The sequence below is a fragment of the Drosophila navojoa genome, chromosome X (assembly GCF_054131105.1).
Source record: "Drosophila navojoa isolate 15081-1374.11 chromosome X, UAZ_NAV_1.0, whole genome shotgun sequence".
NCBI lineage: Eukaryota > Metazoa > Arthropoda > Insecta > Diptera > Drosophilidae > Drosophila > Drosophila navojoa.
Window position 1 is genome coordinate 6,904,146 of NC_142895.1, and position 27,965 is coordinate 6,932,110.

General features: G+C 41.8%; 1 protein-coding gene across 2 annotated transcripts; it reads left to right on the plus strand.

The window, feature by feature from the left end:
* Positions 1-27,936, plus strand: phtm (cytochrome P450 enzyme phantom). Of its 2 annotated transcripts, none has more exons than XM_089265069.1 (4): positions 1-191; positions 25,626-26,096; positions 26,156-26,304; positions 26,800-27,936. In XM_089265069.1, exons 2-4 carry the CDS (start codon positions 25,748-25,750, stop codon positions 27,814-27,816), a joined length of 1,515 nt encoding a protein of 504 aa, XP_089121195.1. In that variant the 5' UTR covers positions 1-191; positions 25,626-25,747; the 3' UTR covers positions 27,817-27,936. The 2 variants fall into 2 exon arrangements, with proteins under 2 accessions (XP_089121195.1, XP_089121194.1); XM_089265068.1 differs by having other exon boundaries at positions 2-333; positions 26,800-27,935.
* The last annotated feature ends 29 nt before the right edge of the window (positions 27,937-27,965 follow it).

Genomic DNA, 27,965 nt, shown 5'->3' on the forward strand with positions numbered 1-27,965 from the left:
CGGAATCGGAATCAGAGTTGCTGTCGGAGTCGGTGTCGGTATGGGTAGATGGCAGCTGGCCCTGTGGGCATACGATCCTATTTGCATAAAGTGAATTCTTCAGTTCGCATCGCGGAGTCTTGGTGCTCGGCTCGCTAAAAGGGGTCTACGGGTCTTGTGTCGGTCGCGGGTCTCTCATCAGCATGTTCAAGGTTCAGTGTTAAGTGTTAAGTGTTCCGCTGGTTACGCCAGGCCTCGATGACAATCGATCGCAATCAGCTGTTGGTCTCGTTGGCCCCACCAGCGATTATGTGACTAAGTGACTGACTGACAAAAGTATTGATGTCGTTACAGGTAAATAAAAAGCGCGCACACACTGCGAGCCGGACAGAAACAATCAGTAGAGGCGAGAGAAAAAAAAAAGCGGTGAAATTTTTTTTTCCTCAATTTTTTTTTTTTTTTTTTTTTTTTGTAAGTTAACGAGCGCTGCACGTTCAAGGGCCTTACGTAAAACCCATTTTTTGTTGTTGTAGTAGTTTTTTTTTTTTGACTGAAGAGAGTTTTAGCCCTTTTGTGTGTGTGGTAGGAAACAAAGTCATGCTCATGAATTCCATTTGATTGTCGCATATTGTTTAATACAACAATACATTGATATATATATGTATATATGTATGTGCATATAGATAGATGTATGTATATCCAAAGCCTAATGGACAGCCGCGCATACCCAATGGCCGGCGCACGCGAACGCCCCCAAAACGAGCCCAGCGCCCAAGCAGCCGGGCCAGATCAACGTCCGCACTGTATTTAAGCAAATCGAAATTAAGTTATAGTTGCCCCGATCGAGCGACTTAAAAATTCAGTATTTTCCATGTTTTGCATAATAAAAATGCCTATCAAGAAACAAAAAAAAAACCAAAACTGAAAAAAAAAATTAATGTAACTGGCGCTCGAATGCGACTGCGGCTGCGCCTTCTGTTTAATTTGTTTCTTCTTTTTGGTCATTGATTTTTTTTTTGGGTATTTTTTTTTTTTTTTGACGAGCAGATATTGTGACATGCTTTTAGGGTCGCCTACGGTGCCTTTTTTTGAGCAATATTTCTGCTTTGCATAAGTAGAAATTTGTTTTTTTTTTTTTTTATATATTAATTTTTATTTGCATTTCATTGGCATTGCGGCCATTAAATTTATTTATTTTCATTTTTCAATACGAAACTGGTTGGCGTCCAATGCGTTCAAGTGTTTGCTGTTGTTTGTTGGCTTGGTTTGGCGCTGCTCCCGCCTCCTGCTCCCGCTCCCGCTCCCGCTCCCCACTCCAAATTTATCATACGAAATGCGTTTGTAATCTGTGGCTAGATTAAGCATTTTGAGTTTGTTGTTTTTTTTTTTTTCTGTGTATCTTTCGAATTTTGAATTTTTTGGGTTTTTTTTTTTTTTTATTTATTTATTATTATTATTATTATTATTTTTTTTTTTTTGCTGTAGGTTTTTGGGCTCACATTTGTATTATTTGTATAATGCTTTTTGTTTTATTGTGTAGCTTTGCACTTTCTCCAATGAAAATTCAATTAAATAATCCCTTATATTTCACGTTTTCGAATATTTAATTAGTGGAGCTGAGCTCGAATGAACCTTGAACCACAAAGATCTCGAATAGTTGAGTTTCTAAGATTTATATATGTATGTGTGTGCTATCATAAAAATTCAAAATTCTAGGTTCATAAAAATGAAGATCAGATTATGCGTATAAATTTTGATGAGCCTAACTGACCCTTAGGGAGACCCGATCTACAGATCTTGATGACCTTTGATCTATGGTCAACTATATGGATCAAAAGTCGTTACGATCTGTACAACGGGTCAAGCAGCCTTTATGAATTCCCACTGAGCTTAAATATACATATATAGTATATATTTTTATATATGTAAAAATATGATCTGGTTTTGGTTTGTATACATTAGGGCTGTGTTATTCAGATCACTCTCCATTTTAATACTATAATAGTATTTCTTTTCCAATATGACAATTCCTAGTCGCATTCATTGCGTCAAATGAAATCCATAAAGATCCTGTCTATATAGGCATCCCGCTCTCACTCATCAGCACTCCTTATACTTGATCTACTGTAGATACCTATGTCTCTCACGCAAGCACAGCGATCCAGTCTTAATGGGCATCTCGCTCATACTCAGTTACACTTACAAAGTTCCTACTCTTCGCCTCTTCCACAAGCATAAGGATCCCATATTTTTTTTGCTCTTCTCCACCCTGGGAATGAATCCTCTGATGGCTGTGCAACAGCCGGATCTATGTTGAGCAGTAGCTATCTTTGTCTTTATCTCTTTTTACTCTCTCTTTCTCTCTTCCTCTCTCTTACTCCTCATTGAGTAAAAATTTAAGGATATTATATTTCCAGCAACTCTATGCAAGGCTTATTGGGATACTTAGAAGACTTGATAAATATAATATTCGTTTTCTTGCTCAGTCATTATATAGATGAGATCAGGATATATTTAAATTCTTTATTGTCTGGGCCTTAAAGCTAAATACAAGCATTGACAGTTCCTCACTAAAGTCACTCTACTATACGAAATTTTAAAATTTTGAGCAAAACGAACTCGAAATTCTCAAGTCGTGAGTGATTTTTGCGACAGCTATACCAGGTCGTATGTTAAAATAATAATAATACTTTATTTATGACTTGCGTAACTCATAAAGTGCGGCTTTTTATTGGACTGGAAAGTCTTTTGTGGGAATGCTTTATTTTGGGTTGTTTTTACGACTTATGGCTAACAGGATGCGCAATAGGCAATCAGATAAGAGATTAACCTAAAAAGACTTCGTTTTGGGGAAAAGAAAGCCAGATGTTAAGTGGCTTGGATGGTATTACTATGGGAGCATATGGGCTGCATTTCGCTCGCCAAATGGGTCAGGCGATATTTTGATTTATGATTTCCTGAGTTGGGGCAATAATCTTCGCATTTACTACCTGCGGCAGGCTTTCTCAAAGTCTGCCATTTGGCATTGCTAGGGACACGGCTTTAATTGTTAATGAAAGGGATTTAAATAATGCAAGCGACTGACTTTACCCTGCTGAAATCCCCTCCACTCTCTCCCCGCCTATAAATTCTGAGCTTGGTTCGACTTACAGTAGCATCGAAGCGCAGCGCGCGCTGCAAAGTTGAGTTGAATAAACTTTGCAAAGAGTGTAGATACAATTTAAGCGCTTGAATTATCGTTTTGAAGGCCATTTTTTTGAAATGAGCTGCGAACGAGGCTAGGCATTCGCAATAGTGTGGATGTTGTGTTGGGGGTGCTGCTGGACGGCAGCGGCGCACACGGGGGGGAGAGGAGGTGTTGCCCGAAGCTAGCCAAGCAGCGCCAACGTCATCGTCATCGTCAACGTCAACGCCAACGGCAGCAGCAGCAGCCGCAGCAGCGACAACGCCAACGCACGAGCGTGTGAAGCTCGGCGAGGTGAGCCGAGCTCAGCGCAGCTCGGCCGAGGCTCGAAGTATGCAGCACAAAAGTTCAATAAACTAAAGTGTCTTTTGAAAAAATGAAGAAAAAAAAAAACAGGTAAAAACAACTAAGAATGCTCTAGTCACGGCGGCTCGACCAAGACATACCCTGCACACGCCACAGACTCACGATCGAGTCTATATATGTCTAGGACCAGCCGACTTTAGAGTCTGTGGCGACATCAAACTCCTTTGGCCGGCCTGGCTACAGGGTATAGAGAGGTGACTGCCAACCGGTGGTCGGCCTGGGCCCGGCTCCGGCTCCGGCTCCGGACCCGCCGGCTCTGCTTTGCTCAACTCCATTGCAGCATGCGTTTTGTCGTATCTGTGCTGTTTCTCTCTCTGCTTCTCTCATATATGGCGTTGCGTGCATTTTGTTGTTGTTTATTTTATTTTTTTTTTATACATAGTATTATTATGCGCAGCGCTCGAGGTGTAAAGAAAAATGCAATTCTTGCCAAGCCAGTCGACCAGCCAGTTGGCCAGTTGGCCCGTTGGCCAGTTAGCCAGCGAATCAGCCAAGCGAACAGCCAGAATATCGAATCTGAATCCGGTGCGTATGAGTGATTGGCGATTGGCCATAGCAATCAGTGGAGGCAATGCACACACACTGCATCCACTCTAGCTGCTCTTGCTCTGTCAGCCAGGCACTTCCTGTCAGCAGGACATGCCAAAGCGGGCCCCAGCTGCTGCGCCCGCATCGCCCAGCCAGAGCTGGCCCCGTGTTGACTGTGACGGGGCAACGTCACTGACAGCGAACCCAACTGAAACTTTCACGTCGGGTGAAATGGTCTTTTGTTTGCCAAGCCAGACAGATGGCCCAGCCAGACGGACAGCCGGACAGCCGGCCAGCCAGTTGGCCATACGTCTCGCTTGATCTATCTGTGGGGCTAGAAAGAATCTTGGGGCTACAATAGCTGTCTGGCATTTCGTTGAGGGTTTATGTTTGAGTTTGAGCTTTCGTTTTTATTTTTTTAGCCAGCTGATGTTGATGTTGGCTGGTCAGAGATTTCACACAGAGGTTTTCTATGAATATTCAAGACTTAAATGGGATCTCATGCTATATATAACTCAGACTTTGGTTTGAATATGGCTGTTAATAAAAGAAGAAGAAGAACCTAACATGAATAGAACATGAAAAAATCATCTGAGACGAGCACTCAATATGTTTAAAGTTTAGATATGAGAGAGCGATTGGAATAGTTAAACAGAAATCGATTGACAATCAATAAGGGGGAGTAGCAGGAAGAAGAGCTAAGATGGTATTTTGGCAAACGGAAAGAACAATATAAGATATGAACTGCCAAAGTAAAGTAATAAAGTACCCAATACTACCCCTCTTACCTATCTACTACCACTATTGCTATTTTTTACTACTACTGGTACTATTTCTTACTATTTCTGCTACTACTGCTACTATTACTATTTCTTACTACCACTGCTACTACTACTATTTCTTACTATTTCTGCTACTACTACTATTTCTTACTACTACTGCTACTAATACTATTTCTTACTACCACTGCTACTACTACTATTTCTTACTACTACTACTACTACTCTTACTGATACTAATGCAACTACAACTACTGCTACTTTTTTCAGCTACTACTGCTACTACTATTACTACTATTTCTTACTACTACTACTACTACTATTACTACTATTTCTTACTACTACTACTACTACTCTTACTGATACTAATGCTACTACAACTACTGCTACTTTTTTCAGCTACTACTGCTACTACTATTACTACTATTTCTTACTACTACTACTACAACTACTGCTACTACTGCCACTACTACTTTTTTCAGCAACTACTGCTACTACAACTATTTCTTACTACTACAACTACTGCTAATACTGCCACTACTACTATTTCTTACTACTACTACTACTACTACTACTACTGCTACTACTGCTACTACTTCTACTACTACTACCACTACTATTTATTACTGATACTAATGCTACTACAACTACTACTACTATTTTCAGCTATTACTTCTACTACTACTACTACCAATTCGTTTCAATATTTACTATATATAATTATATACCATACAATAGACATAAAAACCAATATCACATAAATAAGGTTTAACACGAAATATATCCATGTTTATCCGTACAATATACTTAAATGTATAGTTATTATATACTACAATAATGTACTAGGTAAATACCTAATATTATCAAACAAATACTATATATACTAAGCTGTATATATATATAAAGTAATTACGAAATATATATACATATACCTATACCAAGTATAGAAATATATATTGAAATCTGAAAAACAAAAATTTTAAATAGTAGTAAATAGTACCAAATAGTATTATACAGAGATATGCGGAGTAGTTTGCATTCGATTCACATAAATTTCAGCTAATCCTTAACAGCGCAGAGAAGCGGAATAAGTGGAGCGCATTTCTGTTTATGATATGATAAATGTAGAAGAAGTTAAGCAACCAGGTTTTTCACATCAATTAGCCATTTCAATTAAAATATCGGGTTCGACTGGTTCTTCCTCTAATTCAAGTTGCCAAATCAATAATTGATCTATATTATTGTAAAATATTCAGATATTATCTCAGTTCGCACTCGCCTAGAGTACTCCAACTGTTTCTTGAGTGTCTTTGAGTGGATCCTGAATGCAATGTACATCAATCAAGGCTTAGATAGAATACATATTGGCAAGCGGCTCGTAACTCTTTAGCTCTTCTGCTCTTCAGCTCTTCTGCTGTGCTGTCGTCGCAGTCGTTGGCCCGGTTCAACGGCATTGCTTTCATATTGAATTCAAATGAACGAAAGACCTACTAAAAAGTGAAGAAGCGAGAGTTTGGCTATGACGTTTCATTTGGGCCAATACGCCCGGGTTCAGGGACAGCGGCCGTGTGGCGGCTCGGGGGAGCTGGCCAAGCTGGCATGAATTCTCAATTAAGGTTGTCCCACCAGCTGTGCGCTGGAGAGCAGCAGCTGATTCTGCGCGGCTTAGAAGGAGTCATAGAACACCGTCACAGACGGAGAGACGATGCTGACGCTGACGCCGACGTCGACGTCGATGTCGGCTTTAAGGCCGACACAGAGCCAGCGGCTGGCAAATGGTCAACGTTCTCGGCGCTGTCGCAGCTGGCGTCGACGTCTGCGCTGCTATAAATTGGCAAAAGTGTTGTTGCGACGGCGACAGCGACAGCAGCAGCAGCAGCAGCGACTGTGACAGCGGCAGCGGCCGCAGCAGCGACAGCAGCGACAGCGACAGCGTCTTGGCTTAAAGCCAGCGACGAGTTCGTTGACCGTTGAGGTTTTTTGAAGTTTATTGCTGCGCTTGGTGGCTTCGCCAGTTGGCCGCTTGGCCGCTTGGCCGCTTTCAATATGCCAAATATGCAACCAGGAACAGCAAAAAGCAGCAGCAACATTAGCAACACCAACAGCAGCAGCAACATTAGCAGCAGCAGCAGCAGCAACATCTCTCTCAATGTAGAAAACGCGAGTTTTTCGAGCAATCAGCTGATTCTGAGCTGAACTGGGCTGAATTGAGCTGAGCTGAGCTGAGTTGAGCTTCCGCTTTGCCTTTTTCATTTTTTATTTATTTTTTTTTTGGTCTGTGAGCATCTGTTGCGCGATCTCAGCCAAACAATTTACACATTCGCGGATTGACAAACGCAAAGCATTTAACAAATTCAGCAAACAGTTGGCCAATCATGTGTGAGCCCGTTTTTATTTTTAGAGATTTTGATATTTTTGGCACGCTTCCGGTGCGACGTCGATGACCTTTTCCGCCCACATTCGAGCTGACCAGGGCCAATGAAATGCCAATTTTTTTTATGTATTTTGTTTATTTATTTTTTATTTTTTAATTTGCATGCATTGTTGCTGCTGTTACTGTTGCTGCTGTTGCTGTTGCTGTTGCTGCTGCTGCTGCTGCTGTTGCTGCTGGGGTTGACAACCTCTCAGATCAGCTGTTTAACCTGACTTTGTTGCTGTTGCTGCCGGTTGTTGTTGTTGCTGCTGCTGCTGCTGCTGCTGCTGTTGCTGCTGCGGTTGTCTGTTTATTATGTAATACAGATGAGCAGCAATTCGCAATCAATATGATTTGTATTTGTTGTTGTTGTTGCTGTTTGTTTATTTTTTTAGCCAGTTAACTGTACTATTTGTTGTTGTTGTTGTTGTTGCTGTCGAGGAAAGTTTTTGACCCCCTCGGGCGACCCAGCGGCCGGCTAACAGTCCGCCCGCACGCCGAACGTGAAAGTTACTCGAAATATATATTAACAACAGCAGCAGCAACAACAGCAGCAGCAACAACAACAGATATATTAACCGCAGCAACATCTCCAGTCAAACAGCCAAATTCATTGAATACATATAAAGTTTATTGGCTTTTGATCCCAACGCATTATTGTTGGGGTGGGTAATGGTTGTTGAGTTGTTGTTGCTGTTGTTGTTGCTGTTGCTGTTGTTGTTGTTGCTGTTGTTGCTGGTTTGCGCAATACAATTCACCGCTGGTGCTTTGACTGCTCATGATGCATACGTAACGGTATCGACAGGAAGTTGTTGCTCTGCCGCTGCTGCTTTGTTGCTGCTGCAGCAGGAGCCGAGAGGAGTTCATTCAATGCCGGCCAGCTTCCAGTTTGGTGTTGTGGCATTTCGTTTGCCTGAGGTCATTGTTGCTGCTCATATGTGTGTGTTTTTTTTGTTATTTTTATGTTATTTGTTGATTGTTCCGAGCACGTGCTGCGACAGCATCAACTTGGCGCGGGAGAGATATACTAAATATACTTCATATTTCTGTAAATTCCGTGTAATTATTATGAGTTGCTGTAGGCGAGGTTCACTGTGTTAAGTAGCAACAATAGGCCGAAGGCTCCAGTTGTCAGTGCTTGAATCTTAAGTTAATCTTAAGCTAATATTACATCTAATCTCCAGTAAAGAAATAAATAAATAATAAATAAATAAATAAAGTAGCACGGTTTTCTGTCTGGGGACATTGACTTTGAGTCTATGGTTTGATAGTAGACTTTTTATTCCCTTCTCCAGCTATTGACATAAATGGTATTTTCCTTTGTATAACAAATAAATATGTACTATATATTTAATCAAATAAAAATATAATAAAGTTGAAAATAATAATAATTAAACTCAATGTATTAGAGATAAGCTAAACATTAATACAGATTCAATTAGATAGATAAATAAATTAATATTCAATGAACATATTTTTTTTATATGATTATTATTATTGTTTATTGTTTATTATTATTATAATTATTATTATTTTTATTAGGATTATTATTAGGATTATTATTATATTATTAGTATTATTATTTATTAGATTATTAGGATTAGGATATATAGGAGGATTAGGATAGGAGGTATTGAGGAGGAGGAGGATATTCGAGGATCTTGAGGAGGAGGAGGATTTAGGAGGATTAGGATTAGGAGGAGGAGGATTAGGAGTATTGAGGATGATTATTATTATTATTATTATTTAGGAGGATTATTAGGATCTTAGGATTATTATTATTAGGATTATTAGGATTATTATTATTAGGATTATTATTAGGATTAGGATTATTATTATTATATGATTATTATCTTATTATTATTATTATTATTATTATTATTATTATTATTATTATTATTATTATTATTATTATTATTATTGTTATTATTATTATTATTATTATCATTATTATTATTATCATTATTATTATTATCATAATTATCATTATTATTATTATTATTAATATTATTACTACTATTATTATTCTTTTTTGCAGCAAATTTCAGTTATTAATAATAACTTATTATCGTAGATAAAAGAAAGTCAGATTTGTCTTCAAGAAACTTGGAAAAAATGTAAGATTTTAAAATAAAATTTTGGAAAATATTTTTCACATACAGATTGTGATATACGTGCATAAATATATAAAAAAAAAAACTCCATTCGAATAGGCCATCACGAAGAGAATTGAGTAAATCCAAACTAAATTTAATTAGCCACAGCTAGTTAACTGCTGTCATTAAGTTAAGTTCGTATCACACAAGTCTTTCGTTTCTAGCGCTCTGGAACTGGAGCCGGGAGCGTTAGCTGGGAATTCCGTTGTGTGCTGCCGCTGCCGCTGCCGCTGCTGCTGCTGTTGCTGCTGCCGGCGTCGTTCGTTGCCAGTCACACTAAGAGCAACACCAACACCAACAGCAGTGCTCAGTGTGCGTATGTGTGCGTGTTGCTTTCTGGTTTGGCAGCTGCTTCTTGGCACACACACACACACACACGCACAGACATCAGCACACACGCACACAGAAGCGACGCGTCGCGCTTTTACATTTGTATATGTAGGTCTACGTCCGATTTTACTTTCACTTTTAAAGGTTTACGAACTTTTCTGTTTACAAGTCAACGCTGCTGCCGGCAGCCGACGCGTCGCAGCAGCAGCACCAGCAGCAGCGACGACGACGACGACGCGCATTTCAAATGCTTCTCACACACTCAGAGCTCAGGCACAGGCAGACAATCAGACCGTTGGACGGATGATACAAAAGAGGCGAACAGGCGGACGTATGGACATACTGATGGACGGACGGACGGACGGACGGATGGACAGACGGGCAAATACAAACAGAGAGCTTTGCGCTTACATCGCGGATTGAGAGTCGCCGTCGCACAGTGGCGCAGATTGCTGTCAATTCGGCACTCAACTGAATTTGGCCGCATTCGCGGCTGTTGCATACCACTGTGCCGGCTCCTCATTGGCATTGGGTTGACTCATGCCTTGGACGCATGCGTTATATTATTTATTGTTGTTGTTATTCGATTTGCAGTTGCGGTTGCTCGTGTGCATCGCATAAGGAAGTCGCGTGTGCTCAACTTCCTTGACATTGAAGCGGCAGCAACCGCAACGCCAGCAGCAGCAGCAGCAGCAGCAGCAACAACAACAACAACAAGGTTTAAGTGTAAATGAACGGCAAGGATTTTTGCTGCTGCCAAAAGCGATTGCTGTGTTGCCTCGGAAGTGACAGCGACAGCGGCAGCAACAGCAACTACGCGTCGGCAGAGCTGCCAGCAACATGTACTGGCAGGTATGCTGACATGTGTGTGTGTATGTGTGCTTTTTAGTCGGTCGGTCATTGACCGTTGCAGCTGAGACGCATTGACGCCGCTGCCATTGGCATGGCCGCAAAGGCGGCTGCTGTTGCTGTTGCTGCTGCTGCTGTTGCTGCGGTTGTTGCTGCTGCTGTTGTTGCAGTTGTTGCGTTTATCCTGCCTAAACTAAACTGTGCAAAAAGCTCAGCTCAGACAGACGGACATACGCATAGAGAGAGAGAGAGAGCGAGAGAGAGAGAGAGAGAGAGAGAGAAAGAGAGTGAGAGTGAGAGAGGGAGTGGGAGTGGGAGTGGGAGTGAGAGGGCAACACAATCAGAGACACTGAGCAACAGCGAGCGAGTGGGAGAGTGAGTGAGAGAGACAGAGAGAGAGACAGAGACGTTGAGCTTGGCGTCGTCATCGTTAGCTGCTGCTGCTACTGCTGCTGCTGCGTCGTCTACCCAACTCGTTGGACAAGTTGACGGCCTACGTGAGTGGCGCGTTATGTGCATTGAATTGGAGTTGGAGGCTTGTGCGTTTGCGCAAAAGTCAATGAACTCCGCTGGCTTGACGCTGACGCTTGATCCGCTTGCAGCGCAGCCGCTGCTGTTGCTGTTGCTGCTGCTGTTGCTGTTGCTGCTGCTGCTGCCGTGGGGGCGTCGCGTCTTGTGTGTGCAATTCACACCAACACAGCTGCATTTTGGGAATGTAGGTAAGCCACTTGCCAGGCCGGGTTGTTATTGTTGTTGCGGATGTTGTTGTTGTTGCTGTTGTTGTGTTATGTGTTGCTAATGTTGCTGCTGCTGCTGCTGCTGCTGTTGTTGTTTCTAACCTTTTTGCAATGCGCCGCTGCGTTAGGCAATAGCTTCACTGTCAACACTGGCCAGCGAGTCAGTGCATTGATCTCGCCATTGATGTGTGCTCAGCTCTCTCTGTGTGTGCGTGTGTGCATGTGTGTGCATGTGTGTGTGTGTGTGTTGCATGTGATACAATGTCGTTGACACAGTGACCGGAAAACAGATTGACTTAATGACTGACTTTTCAAAATCAATGCTGTCGCCATTAGAATGCCAAGAAGGGTTAGACAGAGAATGAGAGAGAGGGAGAGAGCTTCTATTGTGGGCAGCGCGATCTGTGTGGGCGTTGGAGGGCAGCGATTAGCTGCCCAAATTGCGGAACATTGTGCCACAGCCGACAGTTGTAGGCCAGCGGTCAACGACCGATCAGCGACAACAGACCAAAAAGCAGCAGCAACAGCAGCAGCAACAGCAACAGCAGCAGCAACAGCAGCAGCAGCAACAACAGCAACAACAGCTTAACTTCAAGCAACCAGTTGAACGACCCACTGAACCAACTTGTCATTTGACCATGTCGCTAAGCTGCAGCACTCAGAATGCTTCTCCTGCCTATGCGTATGAAGACACACACACACACATGCACACACATACATAGGTGTGTATGTATGGACATGCATATCCTGTGTGAGCGGCTAATGCGACTTGGGGTTGAGGTTGCAGCCAACTGCCACACGGCATTAACATTACCGTTATTTGGCAATTACTTACGCACTCCGGCACAGAAAGTGACCCGACTAATTGCATTTCACCAATTTATCACACAGAGAAAGGGAGACAGACAGCAAGAGAGAAGGAGAGAGAGAGAGAGAGCAGTGAGAACTTTATTTAAGCGTTCTGCATTTTAAATGCTCGACATGAATATGCATTCGCCGACAAATTGATGTCAATTATCTTGCGAAAGTAGCTAGAACAAAGCAACAACAACAGCAGCAACAGCAGCAGCAGCAACAGCAGCAGCAGCAACACTTCAAGTCATATACAAAAGTAATAATAATAAAATAATGAGAAAAAGCTCAGAATTTTGTGGGTAATTATTGCAGCTGCCCGCTGGCTGACTTTCTGTCCAATTCCGCTTGGTCGCACCAACAGCCCGCCTCGTGCCGCCCCCTGGCGACCGCCTGCCGCTCCCTCTCCCTCGCTCGGACAGCAGCTGCTGTTGCTGCTGCCAATTTCTACATTTCATGCCAAGCGTTGTCGCTCTTGCCATTAAATTTGGCCTCAAAAAAATTTCAGTTACTGCTTGCAGACGTGTGTGTGTGTGTGTTCCTCCATTTTGCCATAAGGTGAAAATCGTCAGCAGCTGAAAATGCTGGAGCCAGGGAGAGCCACTGCCTGCCTGCCTGCCTGGCACCTCGTTGCATTTACCTGTTGCATGCCACTGCAGCGCCGCAGGTCAGCGGCAATAAATGCCGCCGGGTCAGCCGCTGGCAAGAATATTCGATATTGATTCTGATTTTTGCATGCGCCGCAACATTGTTGCACATGAAAACATGAATCGAAGTGCAGACACTGCACCGTGCATAACGTGAAGCCGAGTTGTTGTTGTTGTTGTTGTTGCTGGCTCTGTTAATTGCTCTGGGCAAGCTGTTGAATATTTCAGAATATTTGTGTATACATTTAAATTTAAGCAGCAAATAAATTTGTGGCATATTTTGTTTGCAGATTCTTAAATATGAACTCTTAAATATATATTTATATTTAAATAAAATATATATATATATATTTATAAATGAGAATATTTGTGAAATGGTATGGATATGCATTGCTTACATTATTTATATATATTAGCAGAAACATTGAAACTTTTTTATAAATTTGACTCTTCCTTTATATGAATATTCTTTCTATAATTGTATAAAAATATATTTTTTTATATATTTATTTATTTTTATTTTTATTTTTATTTTATTATTTTTATTTTTATTTTTGTATTTGCAATTTGTCCTATACTAAACATTAAGCAAATCTTTTAACAATAACAATCATGGAATGTGTTTTTTTTTTTTTTTATATTTAGAGAGCTTTTACATGCTGAGTTCCTTACAGCAGATGTAAATATTATACGTAGACATGTAAACATAAAAAAAAGAAGTCAATGCACTCATACTGTGTCTAGCATTATTACTATCATAATTATTTTCAAATTTTGCAAAGAGAATATAAAGCAGGTGACTGTACAAGAACAGAGAATCTAAACTATTTTTGTTTTTATTTTTATAGTTTAAATTTAGTTTATTTTGAGTAATAAATATATAAAAAATATATAATAAATATATAAAAAGATATATAAATTTTTTAAAAATATATTTGGACATTTCTTCAGCAAAGTCTTTTTGTGTACTTTTGATGCAAAAAAAAAAAAAAAAAAAAAATTGTTTATTTTAACAAATTGTGGATCTTAAGTTCTTAATTGTTGCGTTTTTCGTGATAGTTGTTAAAAATTCAAGGGGCTAACACGTTACTAAAATAGACTCTCCTGGAGAAGGGCCCATATATGTATGTATATACTAATTTCCACAATATTATACATTATATATTTTTTTCATAATATATTTTTGTCCCCTAATATTTATACACTTTTTGGCTTTAGTTTTGATTGTTTTTCTTGATATTAAAAAATTAATTTTTATTATTAAATGAAATTTCAAAAGCGTAAAACAAAACGATAAGAATATTTAAATACACCTTACGAAGATTATTATTATATACATATACATATATTATTATAATATAGTTGTTTTAAGTATACTTTTATACTGCTAATAACTTCCTCTAAGGCCTAAGGCAGAATGGTCGCAGAGAGGATCTACTATGGAAACTTAGTAGAGAAGATTTGACATATATAGACTTTAGCAATATGAATAGGCAATCGTGTAATACACAGCATACATGTAATATATATTTAATTTATTTATATGTATAATGTATATACATTGTTTCTTCGCTTGAATTGCCAACGCAATAAAGAAAGTTTAGTTAGTGTGTGGGCCAGTGCTACTAAGTGCATTAGCCAAGCTCAGCTGATTAGAGCGCAAAGTGCTCGCACGTCACGTGCCTCGATTGATCACGTGTGTGGGCGTTCGTTATCGCGGCATATGTAAGCAACTATATACATGTATGTATATATATATATGCGAGTGCAATAGCAGAGACAGCGAAGACAGAGACAGCAGCATTGCAATTGCATTTACATGCAACTCACATTGGGTCGTTAAATCGCAATTGCATGTTGATTGGGATTAGCATGCGTCGCCAGAGCCAACCGATTTGTTTGAAGTTAGTTTGTCAGTTTATATAATGCGAGCTCAGTCGCTGTCGCTGTCGCTGCTGCTGTCGCTGCTGTCGGCGCCTGAGCTTAATGTGCTTCCCCGTAGATTGGCAATGCAATTGCACGTACTTTACATTGAGTATACGACCCGTTTAACGGGTTGCCAAAAAAAAAATATATCATTAAAATGCCTGAAGAACCAAATGTGACATGAGCGGTATATGAATTGAATTTGACTATAATTTATATAATTTGCATTATTTTGCAACTGTGAATCGCCGTCAATATACCCTTTGGTGGCATGGCCCAGGGTATCTGCTGGCGTGCAACTTGTTGCTTCGACTTGCTACATTTGTTATTCAAGTGTCACATTAGAATTGAAATTTATCGCTGTAATTGAATTGTCAATGGCTGACATTGTAATTGCTCAAGCGCAATTCATGTAAATAGAAATGACTGAGAGATGATAGCACACATCTATATATATACACTGCATCTATATAGAGAGATATATATATGTGTACATCTATTCAATGGTAGCTCCATGAAGCGTTACACAATCAAAATGAACATTTCATTGAGCTTGTCAGCTAATGCGTCCGATCCTGTTTGACATTATCCAATGCCTAGTCCAAGGCTTGCATCGCCTCAGCTCATATTGAGAATTTCAAATCGTATGATAATGCCATGATAGGCTTCACAGTTCGGTACAATTGCATGGGCATTTGTCTTAGCTTATATAGTTATTAGGAATTTCAGCTCGAGTCATGCCCTTGTTTGTCTTGTTTACTGTCCATGGCCCATAGCTATTTTTCCGGCTGGCCAACTGTCCGTCTGTCCGCCCGTCTGTCTGGCTGACCTTCGAACAAACTTCCACTGCCCTAGTCGGAAGCTAGGTCATAAATTCGAAGGGCCACATTGAACTATCGCCTTGGCTGCTGCCGCTGTTGGTTGTGTAACAGCCGCGGCTCAGCCAAGAATTTCGAATTCCACTTCAGCATTACAGCAAGAGATCAATGAACGCTTTCAATAGGAAATCGAAATCGAAATTGAAACTGAAACGCTTGGCGTTTTCTTTGTCTCAGTCAGAGTCAGAGTCTCTGTCTGCCTCTCAGTCTCTCAGCTCTAGTTCCATATGAATTTGTTTCATTGTTATTGTTATTGATATATGGCCGATGATTAGTGGGCACGTTATTAGCGATTAAGGCGCTTAGATTCGATTTGATGCGATGCGATTTGATTTCATTTGATTCAATTCAATTCGATTTGAATCGATTCGTTCCGATTCGATTCGATTCGATTCAAATTGGCATCGACATCGACAACAGCAGCGACACGATTCGTTGACCCAACCAATGCAGAACCTTGGAATTAGCATAAAACGTTGTTGCTCCACATTAGTCCGGCTGGGTGCTCCGGCTGCTAACTAAGCTGTCGTCCGACTTGGACTATACTACTACTACTATTTATCATATTCAATCATTTTTATTATGTTCGAATTTTTTTGTTTTTCTTTTTTACTTGTTAAGCTAATCCCACAGACGAGAACTAACCCTTGGGTTAGGTGAATGTTTCGACAGATTTTTATTGAGCATCGAATTTGAAATGAATTTATTTCTTATATGATTAGAAAGTTTATATCATTTAAATATTTTATTATATATTTATTCTCTACTTTCATTTTGATATTATTAGTTCTTCAATTCAAAGCTTTTCTTATGTGCATTTTATTATCTCATTATCTATCTGTTCTCGTTGTTGAACTGTCCTTTGCGATACGACGTTGCTGCGTTTCGAAGAAGTAGATCTAAAGTAACAAAAAATAAATCATATGTCTTAATATTCCATATTAAAAGTTAAGCTTTAAAAAAAAATCTAAAGTTGTTTACATTTATCATTAGTTTCAATTCAACTGTGAATATCTCGCTCAACTTTCCAACAAAAGCTATCAAATTTTTTCTATAAGCCACAAAACGAATTTTCTTTAAGAACAAATAAAGTATGGGAAGTTTTGTAGTTTAATTTTGTAGGGAAAAAAGAAAAGATAGAATCATAGATAAAAACTACATATCTCAATCTCTGGATATAAACGCAGTCAGACTTGGGTAAACTACTGTTTAGTTTCTTGGAAATTACTAATTATATTGAATAATCTTCATTAGCAGTAATAGGTAGAATTGATGGGCAATTCATACTGGGAGAAGCCGCAAAGTTTATGGTATGATGTGCTATACTATAGATGTCTATTAATATAGAGAGATAGGAAAAGTGAGAGATATACGAAAATACAGAGAGAATGAGAGAGAAAGTGAAAGAGAGAAGGATAATAAGATAGAGACTGAGAGAGAGACAGAGAGGGAGAGAGGGAGAGAGAGTGAGAGAGAAGGAAAGAGAGTGAGAGAAGGGTTCGTGAGGGAGAATAACAAAGAACTTTGTTGGAGCATCTGCTTTCTATTCGTCCACCTTCCAGTCGCATATGGAATACCATGAAATTTAACTGATCTCATTGACCTGACGATGATATTGCCACGGTTTGCTTCTACTTAGTAACTGCAACCGATACTTATCGGTCCTTCTCTTTAAATGCGAGCTTTAGCTCCGTTTCTGTCAGACTATCTCGTTCTACCAGATATTTATCCATATTAAAGGCCATAATACTGATGCTTGCAGGACTTTAGCTGTTACTACTAAAGATGTAGGTGTGAGGAGTGTGTGTATGTGTGCATCTGTGTGGGTAGGTGTCCATGTGTGTGTGTGTGTGTGTCTGAGTGAGTTTGTTTCTATCGCAGTTGTAAAAACCTTTTGAGCAGGTGTCGAAACAATGTGTGGAGCGCAATTTAAATTAGAATGTTGCCACATTCATTAGACGATTAACAACATTAGCAACAACAACATAAACAACAACATGAACAGCAACAACAACAGCAGCAATTACAACAAACTCATATAAAAATGTCAGAACAAGTTGAGTTGGCAATTTGTCAACCGGCAACAGCAACCGGCTAGACTCGCGGCCCGGTCTCCAGTTTACATTCGAAATGAATTTTTTGCATACTCGCATCTCAGAAATTCCAAAATTACTCCCCCCGCCCCATCGTCTCGGACCCCAGCCCAGCCCAGGCCAAGCCAACAGCAGCAGCAGCAACAATAACAACAACAACAAAAATAATAATAATAAAAGAAATCCAAATGAAAAACGAAGGCAAACAAATAAAATTTCCGTGAGCTCTTAATATTTGTATTTTGATTTCTGGCCCGGCTGCCACTTGGGCTGATAACTTGGCCAACAACTGGCTGCCCCCCCAGAGGGGGGGAGGTGGGGGTTGAGCTGGGGGTTGATCAGCCAGTGAGTGTGTGTCCATGTCCATGGATTTGTTCATGCGCAAGGTTTTTTGCCAATGCGCGCGCGAGATTCGATTGGTTCGCCTGGCCTAGACTGGCACCGGGCGGCCCGGCCGGTGGTCGGCCAGCCCCAGCTTCAGCTCCAGCTGCAGCTACCAACCCCTCCGCCCCCGCAGCACACACACTCGCCAGCAGCAGCAGCAGCAGCAGCAGCATCGCCAGCCGGAGCTGCTTAATTGTTAGAGCGGCTGCTCGGTTGCGGCTGCTGCAGCGGGGTGCATTGATCTTAAAATGGCGCAAAAGCCATTGAACTGTGCGCCATTGCAACGGCCTGCAGCAGCAACAACAACAACAACAACAACGTAGCGACTCGGTTCGGTTCGGTTTGATTCGGTTTTTGGCTACACGACTCCATCCACAGACTCACGCGCAGAGACAGTGTCAACAGCGGCGGCACAGACAGAACTTTTCAGCGCCAATTTGTGAATTGTACTCGAAGTGTATGTGTGTGTGTGCGTGTGTGTGTAGCATATGCTAATTTGTGCAGCTAAGTAACTAGCATTTACTTTGGCCCGGCTAGTTGGCACAGCTAAACGAAATCGAGAATGAAATAAATAAAAAAAAAAAAATCGCAATCTGAAATGCAAATTCTTTTCGACGACGACGCCGCGACTGCTGCAACTGTTGCTGCTGCTGCTGCTGCAACAGTTGCTTCTGCTGTTCTTAATGATCACTAAAAGCAGTTGGCGGCACGTTCTGAGCTCGGCTGCGGCTGCTGCTGCTGCTGCTGTTGGCACTCTGCCCGACGTCGACTGTTTGGATGAGTTAAACGAACGCGCGCTTCGCCTATGAAAGATGTCAAGGCTCAAATTTTATATCTGATTTCGCACGCTGAGCACACAGTCGAGGCGGCCAGCTAATAAAGATGCAGACAAGCAGCCGCAGCGTATGTCAACAAATCGAACGTCGCCAATCGATTGCAACGATCAATTAATCGGCATGATGACTTCTCCATTTCTCTTGACTTCAATCTGTTTCTCTATATATATTTTAATGATTGAAGAATATTATTGTATTCTTATCGATAAGTCGTCTCATTGTCTTATGTGCTTTGATTTATTTTCTCCTTCCCGTTACACTCTATCGCTCACTCTCACTCCTGTTGTCATTGTTCAGTCTTAAGGTATTGCCCTCTCTCTTTCTGCCTCTCACGCACACTACAGATATCGATGTATATCATTCTCTGTCTCTTTCTTCTCAATTTCTCTGTCTAACTTAACAGTTTTCTGATATAATTATTTTCTTCTCATTTCGGCATCTCTTTAACTTTTATGTTCTCTCTCTCTCCCTCTCTCTCTATCCCTATCTCTCTGTCCTACTCTCGCACTCTTTCTCTCTAATCCCTTTTTCCCTATCTAACTTTACATCTCTGTTAATATTTATATATTTCTCTTTTTTCTCTTTTTTCTTGATCGATTCCTTTCTTATCTCTATCAATTTCTTTCTATCCCTTTCTATGTATGTCTTTCTCTTATTCACGATCTATATCATTCACTCCCCCTTTCTTTCTTTTCTTGTTCTTGTAAATTGATCACTGTCTATCTCTTTCTTTTATTCTCTCCGTTGCGCAACTTCTTATTATATTATATTATTATTATATATTATATTAAAATATTATTTTTGCCATCTCCACAATCCTTTCTTAAATATGTTTTCATTACAAAATATTTTGCTTTCAATTGTCAACACAATTCAAATTTTTCCAGATTTTTTCGAAAAATATTTTTGTTTGTATTTACTTAAAATATTGAAATAAAATAAGGCAAAGCGAACATTTACAATTGGGCGGAATAAATCTCTTTTGCCTTGAAGCTGGCTTTTGATTGACAGCTCTATTGATATGAAATGATGTTTCTAATGCTAATAGACTGAACATATGAGTCACTTCTCGAACTATCTACACAGAATGTTCTTGAGCTTAGCAAATGTACATATTCACACATATATATAGAATATATAAAGATTTGCATTCAGCTTGGCTAATCTCAGTTTATACTAATCGAATTGCATTGATAACGTTTTCATGTAGATTAATTAATATCTGGAATGAAGTTTCATGAATTCAGAAAGGAGCTGATAATGAGAGAGAGAGAGAGATAGAAAGAGGGAGAGGTAGAGAGTTAGATTTAGAGATAGAAAGAAATATATGTATATAGAGTGATATAAAAGGGAAACATAAGAGAGAGAGAGAGAGAGAGAGAGAGAGAGAGAGAGAGAGAGAGAGAGAGAGAGAGAGAGAGGGATCACAAATAGAGAGAAAGAGAAGAGAGACAGAAAGAGAGAGAAGGAGCTACTGGTAGAACTATGCAGACACATAACAGAGAGGGTGAGAGAGGGAGATAGAAGATAGAAAGGAATGAATACGATATGAGAAAACGATAGGAATAGAGAGCCAGAGGCATCAGAATTATATGATATATAAGATGAAATAATTAAAAGAATGCAAGATTAAGAAACACTTGCAAATAGACAGAGACAGAGAGAGATGGTGGGAAAGAGAGGCAGGCGGATCAGAAAATATTTGCTATATTCTGTAATCTGACAGCTCAAACAATATGTTGCGCAGTGAGATAAGAGTGGGAGTAGAGCTGCATGAGAATTTGTCATTGATCTTTGTTGATTTGGTTTGCAAAGTGCAAGAGGGGAATAAATTCGATCAGAGTCGGGTAATTGCAAGTCGGGCAATTGGAAATGGATGTGACCATGAATTAGAAGTGAAGCATTCCAATTAGATTACAAATTGAAGCACTTTGAGACAGTCAATAATGAGACTTCAACTATTTGCTCAGCTCAAATGCCAATAGAAGTGCGCTCAGCATTTGGGGCAGAGCTCGACTTACCATCTATGCCCAGAACAAAAAAACAAAGGGTCATATAGCAACGCGTGCAAAATACAAATACCAATACGAGTCGGATTCTTCTGCAACCTTGGACTTTGGGCCAGTGCAAATGCGAGATGCGCTCCATTAATGCCAGAAAGTCTGACGAGGCAGTTTTTTGTTTTTATGGACAATCGCAAGCATAGAATATTGACAAGCCATCAAATATTTGTTTATGCGCATACATATATTACTACATATACACCATATATTTCATATACATATACATATAAATGCGCAGTGTGAAAATTGGGTTAAGAAATAAAGCATGCAAACTACCTTGACACATTTAATCGAGCTGCTGCTTTCGAAATTATTTATGTACAAAGCAAATACATTGAAGAATGCTTTGTGTGGGCTGCCGGCGGGGGGGCTGGAAGGGCCACAGACCAACGGCGCAGAGGGCGTGGCACGAGAACAGAAGCAATCACAGTGCTGTTGCTGTTGCTGTTGCTGTTGATGTTGCTGTTGCAATTGTAATAAATATGTATATAAGAAGAAGAAGAAGAACAAATTGCCTTTACGAAATGTACATCACATGCTACAATAAGTCAATACACACACTCTCTCTCTCTCTGTGTGTGTGTGTGTGCACACTCTTATAAAGAATGTGAAAATGATAAGAGCAACGCGCATACGCCACGTGAGCCGGACTAAACTGACGACCGAAGCTGTCCCCATTACTGAACCGAAAATTTTTATGCGCAATGCGCTGATTAGACATTAGAGCATAATATCAATTTGAAGTGCAACTGTATGTGTGTCGGTGTGTCTGTGAGTGAGTGCACGTAATGCGTTTGCGGCAGGTTTCAAAGTCTCAAAGTTTGTAAAGTTTATTGACCACCCAGCCGAGCTGTTGCCAGTTACCACGCGTTGGCAAGCGACAGACAGAGAGAGTTAGACAGAGACAGAGCGAGAGAGAGAGAGAGAGCGAGCGAGATTCCAGCTGAAAAGGGTTTAAAAATAATCCAGCAATCGAGCCGATCCAAGCAACTGTCTGGCTGGGGTTCATGTCCTTTCCATAGGATGTTGTTGGCCGGCCAATGATCTTGCTGTCGGTTTGAACCTGTTGCCACCTGAAGAACGTGGCTGCTGCACGCACTCTTACTTCCCCCCCACCTCCCACCACCTTCCGCCTAGACCCCCTCCTCAGTTCTCCTCCCATTGGTTGCACAGCGGTCATTGAGTCTGGCAAGACAACAATTTCATTTTCTGGAAGCTTCAGCCCTTGATCAGTGCCGTTGGCAACAATAAAAAGGTTCACCGACCGAGGGTTCTTTGCAATTTATGCCAGTTTATCGCCAGCTAGTCAAAGCTAACTAGCTAGAAAAACGCTAAACTAGCTAGAGCTTCGGCTTGAAGTGGATGTTAAGAAAATCAAAGTTTTTCAGCGAAATTTTTATGAATAAAAATTGATTTATTGATTTTTTAAAGCCCTAAAAAGAAAAGATATAAAAATATTGATCAATTAGCTGATATGAATATGACTAAAAATTTTGAAGGTGAGACTGAGGGAGAGACCGAGTGAGAGAGAGAGAGAGAAAAATAGAGAGATAGAGAGAAGGGTTAAGGAGACATGGAAATGGAGTGAAATTATGAGAACGATCGACAGAGATGAAGTAAAATCAAAGGAGAGAGAATGAGGCAAGATAATGAAGGACTTATAGATGAAGTGGGATAGATAGAAATGCAATGAGATCAAGTGAGATCTCAATAGAGAAAAAGGATAGATCGCTAGCTATATTTGGCTGAATTTAGCGGAAATATGTGATGAGCCGATCATCTCCGCTGTAGGTTGGCAGTCGGCAGTTGCGGTTCATTGGCAGACTGGGATTCATGGGTTAACGTCTGCCGTCAGGTCATTAAAATATAATGTCGGCGCAGCGACTCTCGTAAACGCCGAACGCAGCAGCAGCAGCAGCAACAGCAGCAACAGCAGCAACAGCAACAGCAGCAGCAGCAGCAGCAACAGCAGCAGTCGTACATCTTGTGCCTGGCCCTGTTTTCTGGTCCTTTGTGCGCCACACGCATTCGCTAAAGTCAATGGCACGGGTCTTGGATTCTATTTTAGCGCAGGCCAGCGGCCCTGAACTTGTTTTTTCTGCTCCATTGTTGGAAGTCTTCCGCGCCTGGCATGAATCAGCGTCAGCCCGAGATAGTTTCTCTCTGGCGCTGCAGCTTCCCCTCTATTCATTGGCTTGGAATTTTGCAGCATTTTTGACGATTTGCATCAACGGTAAATCGGAAATGAAACAAATTCTGACTGAGTCCCAAAAAACGCAAACACAAACTATTGCAAAAGCAAACTCAATCGCATTGCAGGCGTATGTGATCGCGATAGAGCGGCAAGAGATGATAGACCAAGTAGTAGAACTTCTCGATGGTGTCGTCCAGGAAGAGCAGATTGACCACGACCGGCTCCATCGGATTCAGGGTGCCGCTCAGGGTCAGCTGGTCGATGCTGCGGGCGCAGTGCAGCATCTCGCTCAGATAGTAGGCCTTCTTGCGGGGCATCTCGAGGCTCTCCTGCTGCAGGTAGATCGTCAGCTTGGTGTACTCGGCAATCGTGGTCTTCTGGACGTTCTTGTCGTTCGGATAGTGCAGCTCGATGTAGTTGTGGGCCGCATTCCACTTCAGCAGCGGCGCATGCGCATTGTAGTACTCTAGCCAATTGATGTGCGTCTCCAGATCCTCCAGACCCAGATGGAAGAGCACCCGTGCCGCTTCCTGGTACGTCGTGTCGCAGTCCTCCTGGAAGCTCTGCATCAGCGAGCGCAGCTTCTGGCGCAGAAACCTGATGGCATGATCCCGATGATTCACCAGCTTCATTGCTATAGATCTTCCCCTCGCCACGGTACCGTTGTATGTCTCTCTTGTGTGGATTTTTAACATATATGTAACGGATTATATCATGTTCATGCTGTGTGCTCAAATTAATGTTTTGTTGTACATCTATGAGTGTGTGTGTGTGTGCGAGTGTGTGGGATAGTGTGTGTGGGAATACAATTCCCAGGCCTAGTTGATGCGATAGTATGGAGAGTCATTCAAGCTCGAAGCAGTTGATAAATATGTATAATAAAAGTAGATAATATTATGAAGATGTACTACAATATACATATATGTGTAGTACTTAAATTTCACGCTTTATATATATACTCATATATATATTTATTTATGTATTTTTTAAGCTTTTATTTTGATTTTATTTCTGCTTCATATTGATCTTTAATGAAAATAGTTTTTTCTGTATCTGCTAACTTTGGACTTTTCCCCAAGCCACTCCATATGCCTTACATCTGCATATACAGAAGAGCTACATATATTTAAATAATTGGAATCTTTCAAACTCGAAAAAAAAAAACATGAAAAAAGCCCAAAAAATTGCCTAAAAATTGAGATGAAAATCAAAACGAAACGGAGCGAAGCCAACTTAGCTAAAACGAATTTTAAGACGCAAAAGAAATTGATGAACGCACTTTAAATACCCTGTAATATTTTTTAAATATTTTATTTGAATATTTATTTTTTTTTTGAATATTTTCTAATGGTTATAAATATAGATTACTTATGGAAGGGAAGAATTTTTTTTGTTAAATTATATGATTTTTTTTTTTTTGCTTAGCTAAGTTTCATGTGATGATGACAAATATTGTGTGATTTTTAGATTTTTGATACCACACCTCCTTAGTAAGGAGTCCACAAAAATTTGCAAAAAACTTATATAAAATACGAGAGACTTGTGCTTTGGCAAATGAATGATATTTGATATACATAGTCCAACAACTTCACAAGGATTTATTCAACAATGAAGTTCCCAATGTAAAGTCCAACTGCGCAGTCAGCAGAGTGTGTGTGTGCATGTGTTTGTGTATGTTGTGTATGCATAGAAGAAGCGTGGAATGATTGGATTCAGGAGATCTTGAAGTCGAACTTTCTGGACACTATTATTGACTAGTGCAAAGCTCGAAATGGCAAGTAGATCAGTTTTTTTTTCGATTTACACAGAGATACAAACTATCGAAAATTATCGAGAACGACCTTTGTTGAAGTGAATAGAATTCTTTTCGATTTAACGCTATTATTGATTTAGCGGTGTACAAATTATCGAGACTCGACTGTACTTAAATAGTTTATCTATAAGTTGACTCTAGTTTTGTCAATATATTGGAATATATATCAATTATAGTCCATCTATTACAGAGTTAGGTAACTCTTAGCTGCTCAATTCCTACAGATTGAGCATTGTCTCAGCCAGGATATGAACAAATTTATAAACTGTAAACAACTTAACATATGCAACAGATTGTGAGAGTGAAGGCATTACAAATGCGCAAAGATCTCTATCGCACCCTCTTTCTCCCTACCACTCTCTCCGTCACTCTCTCTCTCTCCTCTCTCTCTCTCTCTCTCGCTGTGCGCTTGTAAATATATGTACATAGCATTTGGCTATGTTTCCATTTCAATTTTAAAGCAGCGAACCTTCCAGTAGTATAGCTATAGATATATGTATACAGAATCACATGCATACATACACACATATATGCAGATATACATATATGTATGCATGGGTATGGCCTTCGGCTACGCCCGGTGTCTGCCTGCATTACATTTCGCTCGCAAATCCATAGAAATTCCAGTAATTGAAGAGCCGCACAGTCGAACGGACGTCAGCGTGCGGATATACAGGGTCTGAGGCCGAACAAGGAAGGGATAACGCGCGCAGTCTACCTGATCTCTACCTGCTGCCGCGATGAGTGCAGACGAACTGGGCCTGGCCGTCTTCGGGGTGCTGCTGTCGCTCGTCTGCATCATAGTTGCGCTGATCTGCCAGCGGCGCAATGCGCGTCTGCTGGGTCGCACGCCGCCCGGGCCGTGGGGCGTGCCGCTGCTGGGCTACTTGCCGTTCGTGGATCGCCTGGCGCCGCACAAGTCGCTGCAGGCGCTGGCCGGCCGCTACGGCGCCATCTATCAGCTGAGCATGGGCAGCGTGCGGACGGTGGTGCTGGCGGATGCGGCGCTGGTGCGTGACTTTCTGCGGCACGAGGAGCTGACCGCCCGGGCGCCGCTCTACCTGACGCACGGCATCATGGGCGGCTATGGTAAGCACTCTGGCCGCACTCTGCCACCGAAACGAATGACTTAAGACAGCAACTTGCAGGCATCATTGGCGCCGGCGGCGACATATGGAAATATCAGCGCAGGCAGCTGATCGAGTGGCTCAAGGCGCTGGGCATGACGCGCAAGCAGTGCGAGACGCGTGCGCAGCTGGAGCAGCGCATCAGCAGCGGCGTCAACGAGTGCGTCCAGGTGAGTCTCTCTCTTTCTCTCTCTCTCTCTGTCTGCCTCTCCCTGTCTGTCTCTTTCTCTGTCTGACTAATTGGCTAACTGGGCGCTGTGCGAGAAATTCCAAGAATCATGAAAGTGAAGGTCCTACGCGTCATCGTCATCGTCTCTGCTGCTGCCGCTGCTGATGTTGCTGATGTTGCTGTTGCTGCTGTTGCTTCTGTCGTCGTCTCTGGACATTCACTTTCCGTTGTGGTCATCACTCGACGTCGCTGCCGCTGCTGCTGCTGCTGCTGCTGTCGACGCCGACAACGACGACGCATAAATTTTAAAATTTGCTAATTTTTTGTTGTTGCTGTCGCATGTTTTTGCTGCTTTGCTTTGCAATTTTTTCTCTCTCTCTCTCTCTATCTGTCTCTCTCTCCCTTTGTTTTTTGCTCTTTTCCTTTTTGTTTTCCACCTTTCGCTTTTGGCACTTTTCACTGTCTGTTCTCGATCTGACGCGCTCTTTGTTCGCAGGCCTACGAGTCGGAGGCGAAGGCCCCACTGGACCCGCTGCCGGCGCTGCAGCACACGCTGGGCAACATCATCAACGATCTGGTCTTTGGCGAGACCTACGAGCGCCGCGACCCCAACTGGCTGTACCTGCAGCAGCTGCAGGAGCAGGGCGTCAAGCTGATCGGCGTCTCGGGCATGGTCAACTTTTTGCCCTGGCTGCGCCATCTGCCGGGCAACAAGCGCAGCATACGTTTCCTGCTGGACGGCAAGGCCAAGACGCATGCGCTCTACGATCGCATCATCGAACGCTGCGCGCAGCAGCTGCAGCAGCAGCAGTCGCCTAGGCGCAGCATCTTGGCACACTTCCTGCACGAGCGTCAGCCCTACTCGCAGCTCTATTGCGATGAGCAACTGCGTCACCTGCTGGCCGATCTCTTCGGCGCCGGCGTGGATACGTCGCTGGCAACGCTGCGCTGGTTCCTGCTCTACATGGCGCGCGAGCAGCGCTGCCAGCAGCGACTGCAGTCGGAGCTGCGCAACCTCAGCGAGTCGCCCACGCTGGCCGAGCTCGAGCCCATTGCCTATCTGCGCGCCTGCCTCTCGGAGACGCAGCGAGTTCGGTCCGTGGTGCCGCTGGGCATACCGCACGGCGTCGACCAGGACACCATGGTGGGTGACTACCACCTGAGGAAGGGCACCATGGTGCTGGTGCTGCAGTGGGCCATACATATGAATCCCGAGGCCTGGCCGGAGCCGGAGCAGTTCCGGCCGGAGCGTTTCCTCAACGCCGACGGCGACTATGTGGCGCCCGCTCAGTTCATACCCTTCCAGACGGGCAAGCGCATGTGTCCCGGCGATGAGCTGGCCCGCATGATGCTCACGCTCTATGCGGGCCGTATTCTGCGTCGCTTTCACGTGCAGCTGCCCGCCGGAGAGGCGCAACACGTGGACTTCGAGGGCGAATGCGGCATCACCTTGGCTCCGGCGCCCTACAAACTTCAATTTACCCCCATGGAAGAGCTACCCAAGAACGAATAAGTCTGTTCGGATTATTTTTTCAACACTTTTTAGAATGAAAAGGCTTTTATTATTTTTAAAGTATTTTTTAAATTCATTTTTTTTTTAATTTAATTTTTTTTTAATTTTGCAAATTAACAATTTGCCTAAGTGCATTTTTTTTCCTCTTT